Source organism: Dromaius novaehollandiae, chromosome 2 (genome assembly GCF_036370855.1).
Source record: "Dromaius novaehollandiae isolate bDroNov1 chromosome 2, bDroNov1.hap1, whole genome shotgun sequence".
In the NCBI taxonomy this organism is placed as follows: Eukaryota; Metazoa; Chordata; class Aves; order Casuariiformes; family Dromaiidae; genus Dromaius; species Dromaius novaehollandiae.
The window spans coordinates 39,064,747-39,084,759 of record NC_088099.1 but is presented as its reverse complement, the minus strand read 5'-3'; the positions used below and the strand labels follow the sequence as shown (position 1 = coordinate 39,084,759).

General features: G+C 37.6%; 1 protein-coding gene across 19 annotated transcripts in view; it reads right to left on the bottom strand.

Annotated features, from left to right (window-relative positions):
* OSBPL3 (oxysterol binding protein like 3) overlaps window positions 1-20,013 on the bottom strand; it is a 97,754-nt gene that overhangs the window by 15,333 nt on the left and 62,408 nt on the right. For 17 of the 19 annotated variants that reach the window (XR_010387632.1, XM_064506286.1, XM_026103758.2 and 14 more), the window contains 10 exons: window positions 19,703-19,829; window positions 18,628-18,731; window positions 18,393-18,485; window positions 17,640-17,796; window positions 15,031-15,161; window positions 10,797-10,904; window positions 7,662-7,796; window positions 6,861-6,954; window positions 2,976-3,226; window positions 907-1,044 (listed from right to left, as the gene is read on the bottom strand). Coding sequence is in view for 18 of the 19 variants with exons in the window: in XM_064506286.1 (XP_064362356.1) it covers window positions 907-1,044; window positions 2,976-3,226; window positions 6,861-6,954; window positions 7,662-7,796; window positions 10,797-10,904; window positions 15,031-15,161; window positions 17,640-17,796; window positions 18,393-18,485; window positions 18,628-18,731; window positions 19,703-19,829 (1,338 nt within the window). In the remaining variant the exon portion in view is untranslated. The remainder of the gene's footprint in view (window positions 1-906; window positions 1,045-2,975; window positions 3,227-6,860; window positions 6,955-7,661; window positions 7,797-10,796; window positions 10,905-15,030; window positions 15,162-17,639; window positions 17,797-18,392; window positions 18,486-18,627; window positions 18,732-19,702; window positions 19,830-20,013) is intronic. The other 2 variants (XM_064506297.1, XM_064506298.1) reach the window with 1 other exon arrangement.

The following is a 20,013-nucleotide window of genomic DNA, read 5'->3' as shown; positions in this document are numbered from 1 at the left end:
ACACAGCACTCTTGTCAGTTGTGTAACATCTTGTACATCATGTTCTTTCTTCAGAGTCTGTCAAAAAACTTAATTTCCTAATGGAAGCCTCTTATAAGGCCTTCTCTGATCAAATTTCAAGGTTATGCAACCCTATGGAGTGCCAATCCACCCCACTTTTTGTAATTTTTTGTTATGTATATATGGAATGAGATAGCTTTTAATCATTCTTATTCTGATAGGCATCAGATTATTTAAGTTTTATCTCTTTTTAACATATGTCTCAAGCTTAGCTATTTTGGTAACTTGGCTAGTGTAAGTTTAGGTATTTTGCACCCATACTTCATAATTATTCTCCTTGTGGGGGACTATTTAGAGCAACACTCAGATCTTGATGTGCTGCATACATCCTTCAACTACTAACCTGTACCAGATTTGAAAGGCACACCCCACAAAATAATTGGGTAGGGAGGAGAAAGATTCAGGTTGCCAGAGAAAATATTACTGGTTGTTTGACTCTTATTTCACTCTTGCTTAAGAAGACATTAAACAGCTGAAAATAATGCAATGTTTTTAATGAACCTAAACATATAAAAACACGTGACAAGAACATGAAAGCTATTTATAGTCTGGATCAGATTTCAGTGTGGGGAACTGCAATCTGCTTAGCCAAGATACCCAGTTACTGGAGTAGACAGCCTTTGCTTCTTCACTGTCAGAGTTAGACATCCCAGAGTTAGACGGATTTCCTCAAAGAATGAAGCAATTTCGTTCATTTACAATTCTGCAATATCCCTTGAGTTTTGCTGGGCTCAGGTTTTCTAAAGCAATTTTGTATTTTGCTATTAACTCCAGGGGATTCCAGCCATGCATTCAGAATTAAGCAGTCTATCACACAGTAGATTTAAGGGTTGCAGTATACAGTACCTGTTCTGCAAAAAATTGGAAACCCTTATCTTCACGAATACATTCATAGGTTTCCCCAAGCACAGGATTAAATGGCTTACTTCCAGCTCGGTAGTAACTGGAGGCATAGGCAGATACTGCAAACGCAGCTATGTACACCTAGGAATAACATACACAGAATTTTGATTAATTAACCAGAGCCACACATCATTTTTACTATACATTCTGATTTTACAGAGAGGAAAAAAATGTCTTAACTTGACATCGGATTCTACGTAGTCTGCAAGTGATGGAAAAATAAACACGTATGCCTACTACAAGTTAAGCACTAACTCAAATATTACAGAATTATTTATACTTCAGACAGCCCTTTCAAGGGTCCAAAGATGTAATTGTTAGCATCAAACACTACAAAAATGTCATCAACTAAAAATGATATTTCTGAACACTGTTTAGAACCATACAGCATTCTGAAGAACGGAAATATACACAGTAAAAAGCTGTAAGCTTAGAAAGCACTAAGATGTTGTATTACAACTGGCTTTGGCAGTTATGGCTACTGATTCTATGGATCTACCAGCTATCCTTTTTCTATACAAGGCACAAGAAGCACTGGATGATTTTTCAGTTTGCTATGACAGAAGTTTGCTATGGCTTATGCATTAGTTTGAACTGCCATTTGTCTATTTTATGCTGACTATTACCTAGTAATGAAACTTTTCTTTACTATGGTTGAGACAAAGGTGTTCCTTCCAAATTACTACAGTGAGCTCAGCATAACTCCTAAGTGTGAGGAATTAGAATTTGAGGTTGTTCAGCAGACCTTGATTGACGTCTCCTCTGTACCATTTTTCTCCCTTTTCATTCACTTCTCCTCATCTTGTGAAAGTATAGATGCTCTCCTTTCGGTCTCAGAAACTCACTCCATAAAAGAGTCATTCTAAAGCAAACTATTGCAACTACTATGCAACAGCTAACTATCTTTGCCTTGGGAATTCCTCCAAGGCAAAGAGTACTCCATCCTGAGTCTCAATTTCCCAACACTTGGGAGTAAGAAAGAGCAAAAAGGCTTGTTTTTATTTCCGTAAAAAGAACTACTGCTCGCTTCCTTTTTCTTTTAACGTATGTTCTCAAGAGAACAAAAAAAATATGCATCTAAAAATCCAATTTAAGAGGCGTGCCCTCTGTCCTCTAAAGAGGACCTGTATTTGCATACAGTGAAAATAAAGACACAATTTAATCTGACTGACACTGAATTATAATCCTTGCAGAGTGTCAGAAAGGAAGAAGAGTCTTCTCAAATGGGATTTATAATACAGTTGTTTACACTCATGAATAGCCTCATTTTAACATAAGATATGTTGAGCTGAAAAGGTTTGATTTAGTTTAAGGGACAATCCATAACTTTCATTTATGAGAATCTGGAGAGCTCTTAATCCTTTAATTACAGGCTTATACATCAGAAGCAAAACATAGCTGAAATGCATTTTTCCCTTGCCCATTTACCGAATTCCAAATTCAGTGTTCTGCATTAGCAGCAGATGACACCACTATTGTACTCAATATATACAGGTATTGCTAAGTTTTGAAATCCTGAACATTTCAGAGCAACCCTAAACCCACACAAACCAGCTAATAAAACCAAGTGAGCTCATCTTGTTAACATAAAGAGATCACAGCAGTGTAGTGCTGGAAGACCCAGTGTTCTTTATATACCTATACACTGTAGCTTTCACATGCATGAGGGAAGTATATACTAGCTCAAATCCTCCTTTTTGCTGTAAATTTTTAATCTTACAGAGGAAAACTTGGCAAACAGACCTAAACTTCTCTTTTGTTTAACCTTGCAGGACAGTGAGGCACTTGAGAAGAGCTGCTTCCTGTTAAAGCAACAAATTACACAGAAGAATCAAAGACTGGGTGCGTAGCCATGCACAGACACATGCACTATATCCCAGTGTTCACTTTGGAGAGCCTGCCTCTCAGCTGGGAGAAAAATTGAACAGAATATCTTCATTTCTTTGGCAGATTGAATATAATCAGAACAGAGTACAAACAATGTCGCTAAGTATTTGGAATAAAATGTTTACCATCCTTTCAAATGCATCAGGTGTATTCGCTGCTTTATCTAGCAGTTCACTGTATTCCAGTTCTTCGCAGAGACGCTGAAGGGTGTTAAGTGGCTCATTTAGTTCAACAGGCATGGCCACTTTGGAGAGATCCTTTCCTATGTTATTTCTCAGGATATTCCATAGGCTGATGTTACTAGTATTAGGACATGGAGCTGGTAAACATGTTCTCCGTTTAGAATGGCATCCAATTCCACTTTCAGAAATACAGTCTGAAAGGAAATGGCAAAACAAATTAATCAATTCACTGTTTACTTATAGCTGATGTTTTAATGCACGTTTGCAAAGGGGACAAAACAGTCCTTTCTTCTGTCAAAACTTCCTTCCACCTCCACAATTCATTCAAATATTTCCCTTGTGGTTTGAAGACACCCTGCTATAATATAGTAAAATTAAGAGCAAGATTTTAATTTCAATAAATTTTAACTGATGTAAATTCCATGTACAAATGAAGCATAAATGCTTAAAAGAAAAATTGCCTTCCTTCTCTTAAAGGTTATAAAAAAAGTCTCAGGCTTTCCGTAGAATTTGAAAGAGTAAATGTTATAACTATCTTATTTGTAAAAGAGATACATACAATTTTTTTGCATATATAAGATATATACATTGAAGTGACATAAAACCTCCCTCCTTGACAGAGCTTTAAATAAACTGACACTTCTCTGAAGGCAAGGTGTAACTTCCAGATCCAAGCATCAAAACATCTCCTATGTATCTCCTCCTATTTATCTGAATATTCCTACCAGGGAAATTTACTGTGTCACAGGTTTACATGCAGGCTTTTCTACAGTGGCCTTCATAGTACTGAACATTTTAAAAATTTTTAGGGGTGTTAGCTTCTAGATACACCCATATATTGGTGGAGAAGTGACCTGTTTTAAAGGTGGAAAAGCTGAAGCAACTCTAGAGCTATGTGCTTGCTGAAGATATAAAAGAAGGACTCTCAGCCACATGAATATCCAAGCTCTTTGTTGGTATGTCAAAGCAATCTGAGCAGGGTAAATAGTTCCAAATGTGCCATGAAACGCTCTGTGGCCCAATTAGAATAGAGCTATAAGCCTTTGCAACAGGCGTTGACCTGAAAAGATTATACTGCTTAGCTGTACACAAATCATTTCAGAGAGGAATATGCTCCCCACTACATCAATGTATTTTACTTTTATGTGTGTGGAAGCACCTAGAAAGCTTCTGCCTTAGAATCAGTTGCCATTTGGAGAACTTTGGGTATAGCCCCAGTCAGTCAATCCCTGCCCTCATATACATGCATGCGAAGAATCACACACAGAATGGTTGAGGTTGGAAGGAACCTCTGGAGATCATCTAGTCTAACCCCCCTGCTCAAGCAGGGTCAGCTAGAGCACATTGCCCAGGATTGTGTCCAGATGGCTTCTGAACATCTCCAAGGAGGGAAACTCCACCACCTCTCTGGGCAACCTGTTCCAGTGCTCAGTCACCCTCATAGTAAGACAGTTTATGTTCAAGACTTCCTGAACATAAGGAAAAATTTTATGGCTTTCCCCAGACAGCTTTGTCTTGGAGAGATGAAAACAGTATAGGGCAGCACACCTCTCCTGCCCAAAGAAATGTGCCCAAAGAATCACTGCCCCTAAATGCACAATTTTGACCATTATTTCCTCAATTGTTACACTGAGGCAAGCAAGATACCAGCAGTGCTTGCAACAGTGACAAAGAAGAGATAACAAGGGCTTACTTCCCCATCATTGCCATGTATGCTAGCCAATACCTCAGAGGGAGGTTTTCAAGTGTAATCAGCATCCTCAAAACTCTGAGGAAAAACTTTCCATCTTTCCTGCCACTCACAAAACCAAAAGTCCTAATGTCTGCTGTGACTGAGTTATTGCAAATCTATTTTCATTACGAACTCTTCCTTTTTGCATAAAAAGCACACAGGCATTATGAACCAGAAAACCTATCTGAAACAACTATACTGTTAAGATTGTCTTTTCTAAGAGGTCAGCTTCTATACCACCCTGTTAGAAAAATTTATTTAATATCAGAAGAGGCCAAAAATAAAAAAAGGAAATTTCCTTAGACACCTCAGGAGTAAGGGGATATCTGAAGAGGAAGAAGATAAGTGCTAATAATCTGTTCTTGTTCAAAAAAGCTCTCTGAAATAGGATTAGGCCATGTCCTTTGACAATTTCCAATTGCACACAGAATACGGATCAACTTAATTATGTATTCTGGACCATCCCATTAACTGGGATAAACTGGTGAGGCTCCATTTGCCAGTCACAGAAGAGGGGTTCTACAAGACACAGCATAGAAACAACTGCAACAGAAATATGACAAGCCTTGAAAAAAAGTGTACATGGTTGAAGCATGCAGCAGGAAGTTTGAAATCTAACACTGCGTATTCACCTATGCACCTAAAGGGAATGTTCCTGTCTTGGATACAGACCACAGCTCTCATTAATCTCCTTTAAGGTTTCTGGTGCTGGCTCAGTGGTTAGGTTAATCAGAGAAGTTATTTAGATGTCAAGTTTTCTATGCAATAAATCTCCCCTTTCACCCCCCACAATTCCCCCAGGAAAAAAGAAAGACCCATCCAGTTCTGGTTTGCAAGTGTTGTGACAAACGGGCAGCAACAACACTGAAGGACTTTTAAAACCAGATGGGCCCATTATGATCATCTGGTCTGACCTTCTCTATTACAGTGGCCAGAGGATTTCATCATAATCTCATATCTGCTGGTTCAGCTAAAGCCCATGTAGAAAAAAAGATATCAAGTTTGATTATTAACAGGAGTGGCAGGTTGTCCAAAGCACAGAGACAGCAGCTACCAGAAGCATGTGGATGTGCTGCTGATACAGAAGAGCTTTGATGATAATCTCTCTTACAAGAAGCAGAAGCTGAACAGCCACAGTAATGCAACGTTCTAAGGTCCAGATCACAAGCAGAGTTAATCTGAATTCTTTCCTATCTTTCAAAAAAAAAAAAAACAAACAAAAAAAAAAAAAACAAACCACCTAACCACCCCCCTCCGCCCCACACACATACCCCCCTTAATTTTTAAACGGTTACAAAATACAACAGATCTCCAGGCATTTCAAACTAACCTACGCTCATAGGGATCCATTGTTCCTTGAAGATGACCGGGAAACAGCTGCTAGTAAGAAACCACTGTTCAGCATTATTGAAGATAAAATATACTGATAGAGCGGAAAGAATGTTCCAGTCAGCAGAAATGAGAAGGCAGCGCAACATAGCTAATTAATACATTATGATCAATTCCTCTCCCTCTTCTTTGATTTTTATCTCCAATTAGCAAGACTGTTAAATAAGTACATCTGTTAACAAGAGTAGCATGATTAAAAAATGCAAAGAAAAATCTTATGGTCAACACACCCGACCTGTTGGTGTGTAGTTATTCTTGTGTTCCTTTAAACACTAAGAATTCTGTTAAAAACAACAAAACTTTGAATGTGGTTGTTAAAAGGCAGACTGAAAACAGACCGACAAAAGAAAATTACTTTTTGAAGAAAAGAAAGCAGCTAGTGTTTGCTAGTTCAGAAAAAAATCCCATAGCCATGAAATAAACTTAGAAGAAGTTGCAGCAGCACCAGAGAAGGCATGAAAATAGGTGTTTCTTTATTGATACAGAACCACCATGCTACTTAAACAACTACGCCCTGGTCCTGTTAATTAGACTATCCAGACAATGCTGTTCAAAAGCAATCTGAGGCTGTAAAAGAAAAAAACACTGGCTGTTTACATCTCAAAACCTGTGATACCACATAACTTCTAGAAAGACAAGAAGAAAAAAACACTAAAGAAACAAACAGAACCCTCTCAGAACACAATACAACAAAACACTGAACTTACCTAAGGTTTGCCTTTCATTCTCCATGTCATTGCTTAGGTTATCTTCTGAGACGTTGTCACTGATATCACTTACATATGAATCATCATCTGATACCTGAGCATGGGGTGAGGAAAGAAAGCAAGATATGTCACTCATTAAAATAATCCCATATGCACATCAGAATTGTTATTTCAGCTGCAATTATTAACGGATTTGAACGGTTTACACTGTGCTGAAGTGGATTGCTGAAAAGTACTAAGCAGGCCTGAAAGTACAAAACTGAGTTTGGGAGAGATCACCATCGCTGACAAATTCAACTATTCTTTCCCTGAAAAGACAGTCAGTCTTCTCTTTTCCCACAGCTAAGTCTTTCTTCCTATCAAGACCTGAGATTTTTATGGAGTCCTAGAGAGGTGATAAAATGGACTATTAAGTTTCAATATACAGGGCATCAGCCCCAAGGTAACCTGCAGCTACCATGAAGACAGGTATGAATATATATTTCTCTGATACAATTTCTTAAGTACCTGTATGATAACACAAGGCAGTCAGTACAATATACAAAATATCTGCATACTACACTATTCACAAGCTACCTGTTTGACATTTTCCTCAAAGGGAATCTAAGACTTCTCCATAATACTTACTACATTTTATTGTGAAGAAAAAATGGCAACAAATAAATACACATGGTATATTAATTTTCAAAGGATTTCATTTTCTGACAGTTATCTGATTTGCAATTAGCACTTGGCAAGACCAAAGTTCAAGTAGCAGATAATGAATTACATCAGAATAATGTCTAATCTTAGCGCTCACACCTCATTTTCTGAAGAGCTTGCGGACAGCAGGACTTCCTGTGCATCAAAAAATTCTGTGAGAGAGTCAGCAATAGACAGTCTGCTTTCATTGGAGATCTGGTGAACCAGACCTCTGCTTTCTTCTCTTGAATTTTCCTGTTTAAAAGAAACAAATATTTTTGAGAGAGAAAAGTACCACAGATTGCATTCATAAATTCAAATCTATAGCTATGTAACTTAAATGGCTGTAAAACACTGGGAGAAGACTGCACATGCTCCTCTGCAATTTATTGAGAAGTAGCACGTGTTTCAAAGATGGGACTAAAAACAAAGGAAAGACAGACAAAAAGAAGAAAAAAAAAAGAAGAAAGCAATGCACATTCAGTCTGTTATGTTATGGCACTGCACATGTATTTTCCTCCTAAAATCAGATGTAAAAGATGTAGTGATAAGTGATTTATTTAGGCAGATAAATGCAAGCGTATGACCAGAAATCCCCCAAACAAGCAAAATCCCTGCCTCTTTGTATTACATAGCAGATTCAGATTCTTTTCTGATCTCAGCAAATGAATTACTCTTTTCCTTCCTTAATGCAAAGTTTGCAGTGCAGTGGCACACAAGGTTCAGAGGGCTAAAGAAGCTTTCTGTATAACAGCAGTGCTTTCCTAGCTCTTTTTTTCACTAGACTACTTTCCATGCTGTGTTAATAGATCAAATCTACACCTGAAGCAACTCCGTATTAACTAAAAACAGCATATTACCAAAGCCACTGAAATGACATCGCTCTTGTCGCTGCAGTCATATTTGACTGCCAGTGAGGTCTCAGTACCTTTCACCACGCAAGCCCTAAGTGTTCTATAGATGGTGGGCATTAGCAGAGCTCCAAAAGGTTGTCTACCAAAGGTGGGACGAGCAACAAGACTCATTGTTTCATCCTGTGAATGCAGTAAAATATTTGGGGAGGATTGTACATTATTGTTTTCCCCATTAACTCTACCAATACTAAAGAAAAAGACCATATGGCCCAAAGAAGTATATTAGCTGCTACTCTCAAGCTTCATTCTGCAATTTACTAACTAGTGATCGTGACTGCTCTCACTATCATAATTTTGTAGGGATACATTTCAAGTGGATGAATGCTGGTTGTAGGACACCACAAAAGACTTCATCTGCTTAACTGGTAATAATATATCATAATTCACTTGTGCACTTGCAGCAGTTCTCACACATCTAACACTTCACCATTTCCACTCGTGTAGTGCATTCTTTCCTCCTTATCAGTCAGTCCCAGATTGCCTATATTTAATAGAACATTGTCGTGTTTTACCTTTGGAATAGCATACACAGTAAGCGAGTCGCACTTATTTTCATCAGTCTATAATCAAACACGATGAATCTTCTTTTGAGGCATTTCCACTGAAAGATTTTACTACAGTATGGAATGCTATTTAGTGCGTGTTGCTAACAGTAAAACAGTAACAAACCAAACTGCTAGCACACAAAAGCTGTTTTTCTTATACACTCTTGATAAAGCATGAAGAAAACAGGCAACCTCAACCTCTTCTGTGGGAAGGCAGAGACATTGGTCCACAAGTCAAAAAAAAAAAAAAAATCTTATACTTGACTGTTGTTACTGGAAGTGCTTTCTACTACTACTTTTAATCTGAGAGGCAAGTGAGCAGAAAGCTCATAAAAGAACAGCAGATGTTTGTATTTATTACATGCAAGTTTGGTTTGGACATTTGGTCTTTTCTACTCCAGCTCTGGCACGATAAACCACCACATAAGCTGCCCAAGAGACAGACTAACCATTTATCTAATGCAAAGGCTTGAGAAGCTTTCAGAGCTCTATCACAGCACTCCATGGATAAGTTAGAGCCAAGTTTTGTGCGCTGACCCTGTCTTCCTCACAGCAACACTACTATATCCTCAGTCAAATCTTATTCAGACGAAACTTGTTCAATGTAAGTCATTTTGCCCTTTAGTTCCATCCAAAACCACGTCATAGGGAATTTGTGAATGAAACCCTTACAGGACCTTTTGAAAGGCATTTTTAGCATGTCTGCATGTATTGTATAGAATGGGTTTCAGAAATAATCTACTGTCATTGCAAGGACTTCTACTAAATATGAAAATAAAGAAGTGCTGAGAGTAAAAAGAATGCATTAATGCTTCCCTGGATATCAGCCTAAGTACTGTTCAAATTCTCACAGGGTTAAAAGAACAAGGCATTTGAATGATCAACTACCCCCTCCCCAAAGTGCACGATCAAAACCCAGCCCTGCTAAAAACATTATACCAGAAGAAGACTGAATGACTGAACTCTCTATAAAAATGAAAGAAAATATTTTATTATAATGGAAAAAGACCAAACGTGACATTCGTTTTACTTCTAATGACAGATTTATAATACAAGCACAACAGAAATTTCTGTATGAGTTACATTTGGATTTCTGTATGAGTTATATTTGGAAAAATCCACCAGAAGTAGAGTTCTTGCTTCCCTCATTAGCACCATTAAGATCTAGATGCCATGAATATAAATATGCCATATTCATATGCATTCTATGACTATAGGGAAAAAACTGTCTGTACATTAGCATATCTCAAACTGGTTAACTGGATATGTAGAAGACACTCTTTCGCACACAGAGAACCAAATGGCCAAAAGAGCTCTTATTCTCTACATCTCACTTTTGTTCCTTTTATAAAGGTGTCCAATTCTAAACCTTATATGAGAGACACTGTTAGCCAGTTTTCTGGGCTAGCAGTATTAAGATTGGCGACAGGAAGAACTACAGAACTTGAAAGTTAACATGGGAAAAAGGTAGAGAGAAAAACTAACATCAAGGAAGCACTGGGGAAGCTTTGTTCATGCTGAATGGGAAGCGGGCAGGAGCTGAGGGAGAAAACAGGAGCCAGGAGCAAAACGCAATGGAAGGGTGCTCAGGAAGATTGCTCACAAGGAAAGTCTTTAAAATTAAATATTACATAATGTATCATCCAAAATGATTCATAACCATGAAAGCAGGCTCTATTTGCTAACACAATATGCTGCAGGGAAGACATGAAGATCAAGACAAGATGCAGCTAGGCAACACCATCTAGATGTAGGGGCTTGAGGTAACAGACATCAAAGAGGAAAAGCATACCCACCTTCACCAAATCTGGACTTGATTTTGCATTAGATGCTGAATCAAGGATCATAGATTCGGCATGTATTCTGCGTAACCGGTCTTTAAGATCTGTGTTTTGTGCTATTGCCTGGAACATTTAACAAAAATATTGGGGCTATGAAGTTCTCTCAACTAATTTGAACAGTGGCTTTATTGTGCAAGAGGGGAGAAAAGTATTTAAAGTGCAGTATAAAACACCAGCATCATCACACAAGCTTTCACTGGTTCAGCAAATGACTTATTGTAAAGGTTTCAAACCATGTTCCTTACTTCTCAGATTAAAACTGTTTTTGTTCGGTGTGAGAGAAAAGACAAAACTGGAGAACAAAAGCCAAAGGGAGCTTGGACGTTTCAAGTTAAGAGACTGGGAATATGGGACTGTTATAGATCACCAGGTTCTGCAAGCTGATTTATTAGGTTATAAACGTGTTTTACGCATCTTGGTTTGCTTCCAGCTTCCTTCCTCTACCCCAATCTCCAAACTAACCTCTCTCACCGTTAATTTATACTCTTGTGACCAAAGACATGTTTCATTTTCCCATCAACCTGATGCACTGATAGTTCCCTCAGCCTTCTGCTGACAAAGACATAAGTTTAATTTGGGACTGATTTGTAAAACAAAGTTATCTTCTCCTTTTGCTGCTGCTCTGGAACCACAACCATGCTACTGGACTACGCAAGGATGGAGAAAGCAATTTGAAAGAGTGAAAGATAACCTTCACACAAGAAAAACAATTTTTTCCCCCCAAATTCCAGCAATGACAGAAGGCCAATTTCACTGAACATGGTGATTAGGCTCTGGGAAAGTCATGTAGCTTTTCTCTGTGTAGTTTGCAGATGGCTAGTATCAGTAAAAGTAGCTTTTCCTCCCCCACTAAGACACAATTGTATTAAGTGCAAATACATAATTTTAAATATTAGTATTACATCCGTACACTATTTATATATTAATATCATATTGCAATAGTATTTTATGTTTTACTACTTTGAAATTATATGCAAATATTCTTTTAAATTAGTTCTGTTATAATAGAAATCTCTACAGATAACAAAGGTGAAACAGCCCATTCTTCCTTTCATTTCAACGACTGAGACACTCCTATGAATAAAAAGGAACCTATCATTCACACTATTAGAAGTATATATAATATCATAAGACTGTATAACAAATGAGTTTCTCCTCTACACTTAAAAACATGACTTCACACAAGTTTCATGCTGAAGTAAAACAGAGGAGGCAAGATTACCTGTTCCATTTAGCATCACCTAAAACACACTTAAGAAAACTTTGGAATGTGCTCAAGACTCCTGCATGCTTTCTCAGTCTCAAAAACAACATGGATTAGGCAGGAAACTTAAAGCACTGGCAAGCCTGCAGACACTGTCTGAAACAACTCTTCCTGGGAGAGGGATTTCCTCTACACTGGACTTCTAGGTTGTTTCTCTTACAGTAGCTCACTGCAGCCAAAACTTGTTGCATAGCAACCATACCTTTTTGGCCAGGATCCTTTTTATCTTGCTCATAGGTGAGTTCCACCTCACACACTTGGAAGGGAGAGGGAGGGTTAAAACAACTTCTGTTAATAGACCTAATTTTTTTAAAAAATCGACACACTCAAACACTACACAGAACATCAACAGACAGTCATTTATGATAACACTTTTTCCTTGTCTTCCAACACTTTCTCTAGCTTGTGGATGTACACCCAGCTCTAATACCATATCCAGAAAGAGGTACAATTTGTGTCCTGATAGCCTTATAATGGAAGTGATCAGAAGAAAAAAACAACTTCTACTGCAAACTCCAGTATTGACTACTTACGTTGTATGCATCTGAAGGCTAGATGTCATTTAGAGTAGACTTATAGGAAGAGAACACAGCCCTGCCCACAATAAAAGCATGTATTAAAAAAGTCACTAATTTTAACCATAAAGAGACCAAAAAAATCTCCTAAATAATAGTCCCTGCATTGCAACAAAAATCACTAGCTTGGCTAGAATTGAAGTATTTCCAGTATAGAAGTGAAGGTGCTGTCACAGCCCTTACAACATACATTTTCTCTATTTACATCTATTAAATTGAGCAATTAAAAAAAAAAAAAAACACAACACACCTTTTGATGGTTGGAACAATACTGAAGACTTATCTACTGCCCACTTTCATGATCTGAATCAATACTAGCATGTGGAGAATCCTTCCGTTTACACCTCCACTTTCTCCCCCAAATACTTCCGATTTCAACAGTATTTTTTGTGGAGGTAGTCTTGGGGACAAGAACGAGAGCAGGCTCAGGGTGATGGTGGTGGGGAGAGGGATTATTTTCTGATTCTACATATGGAATTCAGAATATTGACTTTTACCATGCCCTTTGACAAGCAATCAAATGGGCAACATTATGTATTATACCCACTTTTATACGTACATGTGTGAGTGTGTGTGTGCGCATGCGCAGTTTTCATGGTCTGCTACAAAGTGTTTTCTTCCTTCTACTGTAGCTCAGTAAGACAGACGGTGCTCTTCCCCACTGACTATTTACTTTTCTAGGACTGTGCGTAGATCAAGGATACTGTCTAAATGAGGAGGAGGCAGAGGAACAGCTGCTAATTTTGTGAGTGGAATGTGCTTCATCCAATTCAAATCTGTTCATTTTTCTTCCCCTGCCAGGCTGAAGAGAGCAAAACAAACTATGTTTGATTACTCTCCACCTTGTTCCTCATGCACAGAAAACAAACTGAAATTAGCAACAAACACTAAGACAAGGTCACCAATGAAGGGCTCTCAAAAATATGGCAAGTTTATCATATCTGTGTTTCCAGAGGTCTTCAAAGGAAGCTCATTCCTTTCTCCTACCCTCTGCTGTATGGGGTGACAAAATTTCTGCTGGCACCATGGCTTTACAAAGGCCAGCAAGCTAATAGCTCTTATACAGGTGTTAATCTCTGCTTAAAAGAGCTGCCAGTGTTCACAGATGATTTCTGGATGGCCTATGGAAGGCTTTTTCAGTATCAGATAAGACCTAAGAGCATGACTTCAGAGACATTTACGGGATGAAGATGGACAACAGCATTTCATTGCTCAGGCAAAAAAAAACCCATGCTCAAGTGAGTGTTCAGAAACACTCTGTTCAGAAGCCTCAGCAACTGTTTTTGATGTAAAAATGATAGACAATTAACCCTGGAAAAAATGAAAGCCATCTACCAAAATGTCAGAAGCGGAACATTTGAAAGCCAAAAGCAGAGACATGCGAGTGAGTGAACATAGTTACTATGCAACAGGTTTCAGCTCTCTCCAAATTCTGTGAAGACATCATGACCTCTAAAGGTCCAGGCAAAGAGGTATGTTATAAGCTAAAAACCCTAATTACCTACAGCTTTTGTACAGCAAAGGGCAGTTTTCTTATCAATAAAATTCTAGTATTAGCTATGTAACATTTACTAGTGCTAGAGAGTCACCACTGCCTCTGATCAGGAATTTGCAACATACACCGAAATTTTAAGACCATGGAAATGACGGCCCTCACTGCACTGAAATCAGATCATTGTTTGGCTGATGCATCCAATTTTGACCAACTTGGAAGTCCTGGTCTCGAGCAACTACAAAAATCATATCTACCAAGAAAAGCACTTTTTTAAAGAGCACAATCTCTTGTCATTAGAACTCTGCTCTAAGAGCTCCTTTGCTGCTTTTAGACAACTAACAGATAATTAAGGTTGTAAGCCAATATAGACCAATTGTACTTGTATTTGCTTTGCAGTATCTCAGTGCAGCACAGTGAAGCTCAGACGAGTTAGAAGGGACAGACAAGTGCTCTTCAGCCTTGATTTTATGCCAAACCATGTTATGACTACTTGAGTGCTGTTTAGGAAAAGGTGAAAAACCCCACAACCTACCAGACTTGAGTGATAAAGACAGAATGTATGTTTCTGAGAAAAAGCAGACTCATCATCACAGAGCAGCCCTCTGATACCAAACATCAAATCATACAGATTACACTGCACACCTAGATCAGTCTGTCAAATCTTAGTGATTTCACAATTCCTTTATAACTTAGGAAAAAGTCTCTGAAAAGCACTGTATATAATAATGCACTATGCTTCAATACTGAATATTCTAGCACAGAATAGATACTAAATAAACAGGTATTAACTTGTATAAAATTTAAGAGTGGTGACTGATGACAACGAAGCTTGCCGAACTTCAGCATGTCACTTACAGATGTTAAGGCGTTCTTCAAGCCAACTATTTGTGCAGATGGAGACAAGGACGCATCATGTTCCAGCATCTGCTTCAGCTTCTCTCTCTCTGTAGATATGGTGCCGAAAGCCGACTTCAAGGTGAAGTAAACTAGAACCATTTTGTAAAAAGTGACAGTTAAAAACAACTACCAATTGTATACACACACCCTGCATAAAACTCCAATGAAACATCATTTATGGTGACTAGAAACTAGGATCTAGGTTGAGAGATCCAGGCTGAGTCAAAAACAAGTAGTCAAGGTTATAGGGTAGATATTTTAGTAGCAGAAAAGTTTATGGTGAGTGCTACACTGTTGACTACCTTAGCCGCATTCAAAATTACTCTGATTATTTGTGACAGATGGCAGCAAAGCTAGCTAACTACATCTGCTGTTCACTTGCTTTTGTTCCCCAATTAGCTTGAATCTTCAGTCATCACTATTCCACATTCCTTTAAGAATTTCAGTGGGACAGAAGAGAGGGAAAGAGGAGGCAAGAAAACAAACAAGCAAAAAAAAAAAAAAAAGAAAAAGAAAAAAAAAAGAAAAAGAAAAATCAGGAAAGCAGCTATGATACATACTGTGCCATAGCTATAACAGGCTAATAGTTTGCTCCCAAACAAGCAAACTGTGATGTTAAGTTTGGTAATCTCTTTTTGGGATAAGGAAATTCCAGCTTGTTAGATGATTTAATGACTCAAAAGGTAAGATCCTTAATGTTTGGTGTGCATGCTACACTGCTACTCCCACTCCTTTCTGAATTAGTATTGCTAACTTGAAACATTCAACTCAAACAGATCACGCAAGTTGAAAATCACTGGATTTTTGAAGTGGAATATGCCTTTCTTGCTTTCTGACTTTTGAAACTCCCACCCCTCTTTTTTTTTTTTTTTTTTTTTTTTAAATAAGTACAAGGAATAAAACCATGAAGTAATGTTTGTTTAAGATTTCAACATTCATCTAACTGGAGAAATTGAGAATTTGCGAGAGCCTAATCATAAATCTTGTAATAAAGTCATGAGAACTTGCAAAGCAAAAACTCATCAGTTTAACAGGGAAGTGGAGGTATAAAATTTGTGTATGTGTGCGTGTCTATATTCATACCAAATGAAAAGGATAAAAACAAAGAAACTTCAATATCTCTCTCTCCCAATCATGCATACAGAGTTAACCTGAATAATTATTAACCCATCTGAGCATTTGAGGTAACTTAATCTACTATTTTTATAAGAAAATACTCCTAAGGTGCATTTAAACATTGCAAACCATTGCCAGAGTGAATTCTCATACTTTAACCTATTTCAAGAAATCTTTAACAACTTGACAAGGGAGAGGGGAGGATGTATCCCTTATAATGCACTTTACATTAGCCTTTCACACATGGATGACATGACCAGAATCCTCAGTGACCTGACATGTCATTTAAGAATCTGTACACCAACTTAAATTTGCAAGAATCATTACAGAATAAATAAAATCTAACATTAGGACTTTCATTTGTATCAAAAGATCAAGCAAAGTTTTTCTTCAAAACATTTTTTTTCAGAACAGCAATAATATAGAGCAGCTTTGGAAAAAATTCAATGCATCCTTTATAAAATGCTTGTGCATTAGATAGCACCTAGTTAACTGTCCCTACAATGCATGGATCAATCTGACCAAAACTAGTAAAACAGTCATTGTTCTTAAGATGATATCGAGTAGGAGATTTCTTCAGCAACTTTAGAGAGTGACTTTTGCAACAGCCCCTTACCCCCATATGCTTTTTTTTTTTTTTTTTGAAAGCATACAACAGTTTTGACTACACTTGACTTTACAAACCTTACTACTGAGACAGATACAGTCCTTACATAATGGAATTAAGACATCTCATCACTAGAGCGGAAAAATCAAGCAAAGAATGCTTAATGATAACATCAGTTATCATCACGTACAAAAGGGGACAAAAATCAATACTTCTGAAAGCCTTTCAGATACAAATGCACAAACATCTTCCTTACCAAGATCACTTAAACAATAAAAACATTCCTGGTGCAAGGGTGATGGAGCAAAGCATTGCTAGTGAAAAATGACTTTGCAGAGAAGAAACAGTTCTAGTTAAGCTGCCCCTCTGGCTGCTTTACATGATTTTACGCTTCTGTATTCACTAAAAATAGGTTACTACCATAGCAACCCTTGCATCACCAACAAACGTTAGCTGAAACATAGTGAACCACCCCAAATATACAAACATACACGTGCTCGTACACACACGTGCATGCACACAGAGTATAATTTGCCATTGCATTTATAGCAACTGATTTTAGGACTTATACTTCCTGGCAAAAAATACAATTTATATTTCCAGCACATAAAACAAAGGGAAGAAATGTCTTAAAAAGCCACTTGATGATTAAGCCATTTTTTTCCCTGAACAACTCAAGATCTCAGTATATTTGCAGTTCCTCAAGGGAACTGCAGAAAGCAGGGGTGTTTCAGGCTTTATTTATTTATTTTTTATTAAGTTTAAACAGGAAGCAATCTCAGAAGTCACATCATTATTAAGTTGCAATGATGTAAAACCACATATGAAAGAGAATTTCATTTACCTTTATGTGCAATGTGAAATAAGTCTTCTTGCATTTTAGTAAATTCTGATGATGTTTCAGAGCCATCAGAGTAATTTTTCTCCTCTACAAAATCTATAGTAGATAAGTTAGGATTGGAAGCATGCAGTCTCATCGGGGCAGAAAATACTGAAGGCACCTATAAGGAGGACAGCCATTTGTGACATTTTTACAAACTGTAAAGAAAGCTTTTGTTATTGTCCCTACCCGGATTAGGTGTTGGAGACACCAGAAATGGAAGAACAATCAGTTAGCAATAGGTTTGGAATGAGTGACACCTGGCAAATGAAATCACATGTGCAACTTTGCCTAAGGTATCATAAATGAAGACTTGGCAAAACTCCAAAGAAACAAGTCCACAGAGAGCTGTACTATATGCTATACTATTTTCTCCCACTTCTAAATACCTAATGGCATGGTCTCTAGAAGCAAATATGTTCGTAACTATCTGCAGAATTTGCAGAGATCTGTACTGCCGAAAACAAACAATAACAAATGGAGGCAAACTCAAAACATATGTAAAAATCATGGCCAGTCTCCTGAACCAACCAGCAGAGATCTTGAGGCAGATTTCAAAGATTATGTATTTGCATTTCGTCTAACATATTACTGTTTAAGATGAGCTATCACGGGAGACTACTTAAAAAGGATTCAGATTCCCTAAACTGGATAAGCTAAGAACTAATCAATAACAGTATTTGGAGAAAGAAGGGCTAAGGCACGGACTGAAGTTACCTGCAACATTCCTTTAGTCTCTTTCCCAACCACTCTGGATCGCCACCTCCTATGTGTTCTTTTTTCCTTTTTTGGGCTTTCAAAAGGTCCAACCTTTTAACAACACACAGGACAAAAGTAATATGGATTGCCATAGAATTAGAAAAGCTAAGAAGAATTATATTTATCCTGTGCTTTTTTTCTCTCCCTTGGAACAGCAAGGGAGAACTTTTGTTCATTTTTTTAAACAACAAACCTGTATAGCATTTATAGCAGGCGCTGAATATGTCCTGTGAAGAACATCCATACTCTGTAACAGCTGGTTCATTTCCAGTAAATAGGTGTGACAGTGGGAGAGGTCTGTTTTGAACAAGAAAGTATTTTCAGTTGTTCTGAAGTAACAGACACACAAAGTTTTTGTCTGTTCTTTCACGAGTTAGTCTAATTTTGATTTTCATTTGTAGTTAGCTTAAGTTATTCTTGGACTAAAAGCAGATTACTAGATGACCGGATAGAAGAGCCCGTATTCTTCTATCTTCAAGTTCACATTCAAAATATTGGAATGCACCTCTATGGACTGTGTACTAATGGTCATGGTATTTTATCCCAGTTGGTAGTGGAAAAGTGAGAGTAATGTGATAATTATTGCAGTCAGAGCAATAAATCAGACACTAGTCAGCTCTTCATGGAGAGGGTAACAAAATCGAGACAGAGTTGTTCATTCAGTGCTAGACATCAGTCTCCTCTTTATTAGAACTGAGGCTCACTGGTGGGCAGAACTTTACTGAGTATGTACCACACAGACACTATCAATATGACAAAGACCTTCATGATGTTAAGAAAGCAAATACAGAAGGTGACTTTAAGTACACAAAGATCTAATGCTTTTTAAATGACTGGATTTTGGACATTCCACCTTTTTTTGAATAGCCAGCCCAAGAAAGTTCAGGTCTTACTACTAAAGGTGACTTTTATATATAAAGGAAATGTACTGAAATATTCAGATTCCTTTAAGAAGTCCCCAAAATTGATGTACCCACATCCAAAATTACTAATCCTTTCAGAAACCAGTGAGTAGCCAATTAACAAACAACCACCCCTTTCTTCCCTCCAATTTCAGAGAAAACTTTAACTTATGCTTAAGAAAACTTTAACTTTAGCACACTTATGCTGTGCTACTGTCATTATCAGGAACAATCAGAGGATTCGTTCAGTTTTTTTTTTTTTTTTTTTTTTTTGGTTAAAATTAAACAGGAAGCAATCTCAGAAGTCACATCATTATTAAGCTGCGATGATATAAAACCACATTAGAGTATTTTCAACTCCCTTACCCCTTGAGCATTTTTCCATGTCTTCAGAAGACTGTAGCCAAAATGGAATCCGGGATTCATTACTTGAATAGGAAAATGACAGGCTACCTCCAGCTGACAAGGAGTTTTGTTTGGTCAAGCTGCCTGCCTGTTCCAAAAGAGAACAAATGAGTTTTTAACACACAATGTTTTATTGTTCTAAGCACACCTTTTGACAACCAGCAGTTGAGGTCCATGATCATTAACAAGGACTGAATGCATTAACAACATAGGGGAAAAAAAACAAAAAAAAAAAAACCAACAAGAAAACCCACACTCATACAAACTAGATT